The sequence below is a fragment of the Syzygium oleosum genome, unplaced genomic scaffold (assembly GCF_021117445.2).
Source record: "Syzygium oleosum isolate NSW1041296 unplaced genomic scaffold, Sole_v2.1 Sole_v2.23, whole genome shotgun sequence".
NCBI classification, from domain to species: domain Eukaryota; kingdom Viridiplantae; phylum Streptophyta; class Magnoliopsida; order Myrtales; family Myrtaceae; genus Syzygium; species Syzygium oleosum.
Genome location: NW_026607507.1, coordinates 3,041,440 through 3,049,653, shown reverse-complemented (window position 1 = coordinate 3,049,653; position 8,214 = coordinate 3,041,440). Strand labels below are relative to the sequence as shown.

Below are 8,214 nucleotides of genomic sequence, written 5' to 3'. Positions count from 1 at the left end.
TCTAGTCATCATCAGTTGTCTTATGTGGCACACAACCGCGTCAGTAATTTCCGGCGAAAATTGACCGGAGGAACTATATCAAAATTCACACAAAATTGGAAAATTCTTAATTGGCATTCATACAATAGGTTTGGGACATTAGACAATTTCTCCGAGCTTCTTCTAGCCCAACTTCGTTTTTCACTCATGCACGTCCCTTTAAAGCCATTCCATCAACCATTTTCACAAAACCCTAATCATACACTTATCCTAGAAAATGAATTTCTTAATCTCTCAATTTCATCATGGATTGAGATCGCCAATGTTGTGACGACTTAGGATTTGCGATAGATCAGCGGGCCAATGAGCAGAGGGGCGTAGCCGATAACGAATTGCGAGCAAGGCGGCGATGACTGAATTTGGGTTTGGAAATTGAGTCGATTTTTTAAGGTGGCTAATTATTCATCAAAGAAAAAACAGCGAGATGAATATTTTGGAAGGGAAATGGCACTTTAATAAATAAACTCAAACGTTTATTCGTCGTGGGATGTAACATCACGCATTACAAAAGTAAAGGTAGTAGCTGTGGTTTTGAAGATAAAGAATGTCTAGAGTAACGAGGTCCGGAAGGTTTTTTGAAATTTTCCTTTTCCTTAACTTCCAAAAACAAAAGGAAAAGTCCTTTATAGTGGTTAGTAATGTGACCTCTTCAGTGCCATATTTGTTTATGCATGAGCTCTGCTTCCAAAATCCTGACAAGCAACTTTGATTTGGAATCTCTCCAGATCAAAGTTTCTGAGCATTTCTAGCTACTCTTTTGTTTTCTAGAGCTTCTACAAATGTACATTCAGGTTCATATATCTGAAAAGGACAAGCACAATAGCGACATGAAATCTTCAAGCGGAGATCTCATTCATTCACATCTTCTCTCCATTTTAGAAAAGTCAAATATGTACTATATGCTTTCAGGGATTCCGCCAATGACTTAAAGGAGTCCAATCCTTGACTCCTAAGCCTGCTCTTTCTACTGGAATGATGTTGTGAAAGAGGACAGTTTACATTCTTTTGTACAAGAATTGGCGCACGCAGGTTTTAGGTTATTAGAATTTCGTGTGCTGATACTCATTTATAATTACAAACTCGGGAACTTGTCCGCTATTACATCTTTGGACAACTCTTCTCGATAAGAAGGCTTCGAACGCATAAAAGTTTTTGGGTCGAGATCAATAATTTCTTATTTACTTATTCATCGTGATGAGTGACTTTTGTGTGAATATGAAGTCAAAATCTTTAGGTTATGGTTACTCTAGGTTAATTAAACGACAGAGCTTATGCTGACAAATAGCGTGAATTGAATTCCATTTTACTGGAGAAACGTACAGGAAACATCAGTACCGCTATATTAATAAACAAAGCGGTAAAATTCGAAATATCAAGAAGTAGAGAAAGCAACTTCATGTGGCCCATATGCTAATGTCTAAGCAATTAGGTCCCATGATGTGATCGTCTTCTTCCTCCACTCCAAAATCCTCCTGTTATTTTACCCTCAAAATGGTGCCATATTTATCAAAACAAGTCCAAAAAAGATTTCGCCCCATCTTCGTCCAGAGAGATGTCCAGTGAAAGAGGAAAGGAGATAGCCGAGTTGGGGTCATCCAGATCTCCTAGCGACCAGCAGCCAGCAACACCGAGCCGATATGAGTCCCAGAAGCGGCGGGATTGGAACACGTTCGGCCATTATCTGCGGAACCAGAGGCCACCGGTCCCGCTCTCGCAGTGCAATTGCAACCATGTCCTTGAGTTCCTCCGGTACCTCGATCAATTTGGGAAGACCAAGGTCCACTTGCAAGGGTGTGTGTTCTACGGGCAGCCCGAGCCACCTGCGCCGTGCACATGCCCACTCCGCCAAGCTTGGGGCAGCTTGGATGCGCTGATCGGGAGGCTCCGGGCTGCCTACGAGGAGAATGGTGGGTCGCCGGAGACGAACCCTTTTGCTAGCGGTGCAATTAGGGTGTACCTTAGGGAGGTGAGGGAGTGCCAAGCCAAGGCAAGAGGAATTCCATACAAGAAGAAGAAGAAGGTCACTTCAGCACAAGGGAAGGGCGGTGATGGATCAAGTTCAACCATGCATTTCCAAGGTTAAGCGGTAATAATCTCTTTATTTGGTTTCTCGCACACTTTGATGAGCACACGCACATCTTCCTTTTTCATAGTTTGTAACTGTCGACGTCGATTCTAGCTTGATAGATTGGCGGTGAACTCTGTTGTGAAGCATCAAGCATTACTTGGCTTCTCGTACACTTTAATGAGCACACACACATCTTCCTTTTTCCATAGTTTATAACTGTTGACATCGATTCTAGCTTCATAGATTGGCGGTTAAGTCTGTTGTGAAGCATCAAGCATTACTTGGGACTTGATGTGTTTTTACCGTGTTAACATTGATATGTCTCCGAGGAAAAGAGTTTATAGATCAATCAAAGAAGTTGTGAATTGAAGAACTTTACAGGAGAGTTCATTCTTGAATATGATCAACATCTAAAGTCTGGGTCAATGCTGCTCTTTCTGTACATACTCCCTTAACCCTAGTTTCTTTGTAGTACTTCGGGAATATTTTCTTGAATTTGTGTAAAGCTGGGAACTTGCTGAGACCCATCATCATAATTATACCTTGAATACACTGAGATTCGAGAACAGTACAGAGCTAATTGAAAAATCCAAGGAAGCTTCTTTTCCAATCTCCTTCTGTAATTATCTGTCAAATATAATGGTTGTATAGTCACCTGTCATACAAAAAACAGTGTTTATGGTACATTAATGTATTTTTTATTGGCTGCTTGAATAACTTTTCCCCAAATTTGGGTCTATTAAGATTTTGTAGATTTGGGTGCCCCCATGGGCAGTGAATCTTCGTAGAACACTTTTCCAAGTGGACATGATTTACAATGATCAAATCCATGGAAAGAAATGATTAACTAAGTTTAAGGTTTCATATAGAAATCCTTCATCAATATTTTACTGCCCACGAAAATGGCTTTTTCTCATATAAAATTCTTTGTGGCAGACGCCATCATTGCCAGTCTCAAATTTCATAAATCTAGGACTTAGAATTAAGATTTTGTAACTGCGAATAACCCCTACATTAACAAATGTCCAACCGACATTTATTTGTTGTGTATTGTCTCTTTTGCTCATATCTAGAAAGAAGCATAGAGAAGAAATTATTTCATTTATACGGTTATCTTATCAATATCTTTTATCCACATAATATTAGATATTATACCTTCACCTTGTCTACTTCTCTTGCCATAACACAACTTATAGCTATTTTTGTCGAGGGAGTTGAACTGTTTTTATCACAAAGTGCCTTGAATCTGTGGGATTCACATAGATATAATTTATTTGTTGAAGTTCAACCCTATTGGGTTGATTATCAAATGATCTTTGTGTTCGTATACACTGTTCTATAACGATCATTTTCTCATCCCTCAATACACTCCACGTGTTCTTCCAAGTGCAAAAGAAAGTTTCAGACAACAGTTCATGCATAAATACGCAGTTAGTTTCCATTTCCCACTTGTTTCAAGTCTTACCTAAAAAATTTAAAAAATCACTCGGTAAATTGTTTATTTTAGAAAGTATATTTGAAAAGAAAAGGTTTGAATCTCTAACAACATTGAGACTTACAGCATTTTCAAGAAGTCGTAAGGTCTATTTTAATTGGGATCTTGACATCCTATGACAAAACATCAAGGCCCAATCCTTAGCAAGTGATTGATAATGCTTTGATTCTCATCTTAATGAAGATTCAAACAAACCTAATAGAGAGCTAATGCTTTCCCCTTCTTGAAAAAAAAAATCATTTACATATGAGAAACGATCAATAGATCTGAATACAACAAAATAAAGGTACACAACAGAAGATATCTTTTAGACAGTCCATATAAGATCAGCTTAATCACGAGATTATTTATTGTATGTAGATTAAGGTATTTTGGTGTACAAGAATCTTTGAACTTAGGCCTTGAAAGCAACCGAGCCGTGCCTCCTGAGACAAAACTCCAACAACTAAGAATTACAGAAACGAATCTAAAAAAGGGTTGATGCTTTTGGAGGCAAGAGTCAAGTTCCTGAACTTTACAATGTAACAGTTTTGGACAAGGAATCAAAACGATATCTGCTTGGGAAACATGTTATGCTTAAACCCACAAGTTTTTGTGGCTTTAAGCTTGTGAAAGAGCTTACATTGTCTGCTTTTGAAGTGACATGTGAGCTAAGAGAACGAAAAAACACACACACAAAGGAAAAGGGGGACTTCGTGATCTTTCTTCTTTAGCCACCGCCCTTCTGTCATGGAAATAATCTTCTTGTGACGACATCATTTTCTGTAAACTATCTAATTACCTGCTTATGAGACGTGTGTTCCAGAAACCTGTCCTAACATACTATTGCCGAAGTATTTCACCTGTGGTCATTTGATTTTCGTCCGTTATTAGTTACTTTTTCTCTAAATTTCAGAATATACGGTCGAACTGAGGAAGAAAATCCTAACATGCAGTTTTGAAATGCCAGTGTAGAATACCAATGCTACGCAATACTTAATACTGCTGAACTTAAACATTTTTTTACTGACCTATGTTGTCTTACAATAATACAATGTACATGTCTAACAGTACTCTAATGTTGCAAGGGTAGGTGATTCTGCTTATACAGGGCTATTTCAAGAATGTATCTGTACAGATTTTTCTTCTTTTATTAACCTTGTCAATAATATAAATCACTGACCCATGAGAGTTGGTAACATCAAGATTTGATGAGGATCTAGTACCCAGTTGATTCTGGCTACACCAGGTTATTTCAAGAATGTATCTATACAATTTTTTTTCTTTTATGAAGCTTGTCGATCTAAGATACTTGTTCTTTTTCTTCAATCAATAGTTCATCTCTGACACGGGAGAGGCTCGGTAACATCATGATTTGATGAGGATCTAATACCCGGTTGATTGATGACTCTTGAATTAGAATCTGGATAGGATTTTGATATATTTTCCTTATTCAATCAGTTAATTTAAATATTTAACTCACAAACATAGATATATGAATTCATGATTGCTATTCAACCTTTAGTTTTTGGTTGAGGAATTGAAATGCCTCATCCTTAATTGTAGTTAACAATCTTCTTTCAAGAAAAAGACTCAAATGCTAGGCCAAAACAAGCCTAATTTAAGTTCTTATTTAGTTGTCAAATAATATTTAACTACCAGGTAATGTACCAATTTCACACAGCTAATTTCCGAATTCATGTGGCCACCATTGTATGCTTTCTATTCTTGCTATGTTTTTTTGCTAACCCAGATGAATCCCTATTGGTGCCAAAAGGAAAACAAATCATCCCAATGTTATTCTATACCTAGGAGAGTCATTCTTGATGTATTTACTTTCTGATGTGGGGTGTTGAACTTTTAATGCAGGCTCATGCCAATAATAATCAGAAGATGTGATAGAAAATGGCAGGTTTTTGCGGTTTCCCACACTGCTTTTGCCTCCCGGTAGAGGGCCAATGCAATTTGATGATGTAAATAATCACCTTGGGGCTGCTGGTGCGTTTAAATCCTCCTTATTTTTTGCTTCACGTTCGAGTACTATTACTATGTCACAGCGAGCAACACTTGTTAGTATATGATTGTGCTTCATGCAGTCTTTTCTCTGTGTACTTCGACTCTTCGCTGATATCAATATATATCATATCTGCCTTACTTCTCTTCTCCTCATTTTGCAATATGAGTGCTTATGTGACTTACTTCTACAGAACTACACGATTCACATATCTTCTTGTGTTTTTTTCACCGCATTACTTTGTAGACTCATAAAAGCCCGAACTGTCGGAATTAGTGAAGATAGTTAATAGCAACAAACAAGTGATGCCCGTGTCTATCTTTGACCTGGTAATATAGCCCGGACAAACGTTTCTGTCTTGGGAGATCACGTCAATCGTCCTAAACGTTGCGGTTCTAACTTAATCGATGTCATGCATTCAGAATGACTATAGCAAAGATTTGTGTGGGGTTGATATCGATCCAAGACTTGAAGTTCTCCCTCCAAACATCAACTTGAGGCCTCTTCCTATTCTTGTTTTGCATCCATCGGGCATGTCCAAATTGTTCAGATGTTTATCGTAGCTTACAAGTTGAACCCCTCAATATAGTTGCAGACTCTCTCTCTCTCTCTCTCTCTCTCTCTTCTCCGCAGTGCACGTACATGTTCATATATATGCTCAATCCTATGGCAGAAAATAGAAAAAGAAGGAAGAGATTATCTTTAGAAGTTTGTACTGAAAGTAGCCCATCCACAAAAAAATGACAATTTTCAAAAAATCTTGTTTAGGCCTTATAGTAGCACCAGTCCTCCCACATATATTGATCTCTTATGAGAAAAGATAACCTGCTCGTCGAGGAAGATAGAATGAAAGAAGAGGAAAGACAGTGGGAAAACACACTGACTGATAAATGATCTTCTTGAAGAAACAACACGGATAAATACAGTTCGAGTCTTGTAATTTGATTTTTTTTTTCTTGTAATTTGGTTAAAGAATGCAATTTAATCACAAAATTTTGTGAAAAAGTATTCAAGTCGTGAAATTTCAATATTCTGGTGTTGATTCCCAACATTGAGAGAGAGAGAGAGAGAGAGAGAGAGAGAGAACGATTTAGAGAAGAACACAGTGACAAATCTAGGATGAAATTTTTGGGGCAGCCGAGATTAAAGATATGTTATGTATTTTAGAATTAGCAATTATTTATTGAAATTAACAAGGTATTTCCAAAAAAAAATGGATCATGGGGATTGTAGCCCGCAACCTCGTGGCTCACATCAACCCTTAACAGAGAGAGATCTCATATATAAGCGATGTGCATTTATTTCTAAAAAGGGAAAATTACATTAGAAACAAATTATATGTGAAATTGAGAACTCAGAAGTTTGAAATCTCATAAATGAAAAGGAAATTACATTGGAGTCAAAATTATATGTGACATGAAGAATGCAAAAGCGCGCTTCTATACCATTCTAGAAAGTTCAACTTAATATATTGAAATATGCATTTTCTTTATTAGAGAATTCGACTTAAAATATTTAAATTATTAAGTTGAGAAAAGGCTACGGGCCTTTGAAATCTCATATATAAGCAATATGAATAATATCAAGAGAGGGAAAATATAGCAGAAGCAAATTTACATGCGGAATGAAGTATGCAGAAGTGTGCGTTTATACAATTTTAGAAAGATCAACCGAAAATATTAAGTTATTGGATATTTACCATATTAGAAAGGTCAATTGAAAATATTAAGTTATTGGATGGAGAGAGACTTTGGGTACATAAACACATTGGAATCTCCAACCCAAGTAACGTGAATAACATTTTACCACTTTTTTTCACGCGTAAATTGAATCAAAGTTGTATGAAGAACACATGTGGAACTGATAAGCGGGCAACCACGCGCGAAATAAGCTCAAATGGGACATGAAGGATGCGAGATTAGACTCTACCACCTCATTAGAGTATCCAGTTTATGAGGTTAAATTATTAAATAGAATAGAGACAGAACCCATGTAGACGAATGAACATCATATCCTCATAACATTCTAACACTTTTGTTTCACGCGTAAATTGAACCAAAGTTGTATAGAGAACACATGTGGACTACCTCATTAGAATATCCAGTTTATGAGGTTAAATTATTAAACAAAATAGAGACAGCACACATGTAGACGAATGAACATCATATCCTCAACTGTGCGATGACTGTTTTTTGACAGATGAGCTTCATTCACTCACCTTATATTTCAAGATTTGAGGTTAGACCTTTTGTACTAATCATTGTACGGGGTGATTTGAGCCTTTTTGCCGCCGATATCACAAAATTTTCACGTGGGTGGGGCTAATTCCACTTCCCGCTTGACTTAATCCACCGTATTTCATTAGGCAGATAAAACCGCCATTGATAATTTTCAATTTAGCACAGTTTACTTTAGTTTAGTTATTGCCCTCAAAATTTTAGGGTTAATACCACGAAAAACCCCAAACCGATACATCCGTAATAAATTTACCCCAAACTATTTTTTTAACAACAAAAAACCCCAAACTGGTACACCTGTGACAATTTTACCCCGAACTAATTTTTTGATTACCAAAAACCTCAAACTGGTACACATGTGACAATTTTATCCTAAACTAAT

General features: G+C 37.0%; 1 protein-coding gene across 1 annotated transcript; it reads left to right on the top strand.

The window, feature by feature from the left end:
- The first annotated feature begins 1,471 nt into the window (after positions 1 to 1,471).
- Positions 1,472 to 5,735, top strand: LOC115682813 (protein LIGHT-DEPENDENT SHORT HYPOCOTYLS 10). Its single transcript, XM_030607162.2, has 2 exons — positions 1,472 to 2,125; positions 5,451 to 5,735. Exon 1 carries the CDS (start codon positions 1,592 to 1,594, stop codon positions 2,120 to 2,122), a length of 531 nt encoding a protein of 176 aa, XP_030463022.1. The 5' UTR covers positions 1,472 to 1,591; the 3' UTR covers positions 2,123 to 2,125; positions 5,451 to 5,735.
- Positions 5,736 to 8,214: the final 2,479 nt, after the last annotated feature.

Bases quoted from the DNA above. Each gene is read 5' to 3' on its own strand.
- LOC115682813 (XM_030607162.2), top strand. From the start codon at position 1,592: ATGTCCAGTGAAAGAGGAAAGGAGATAGCCGAGTTGGGGTCATCCAGA.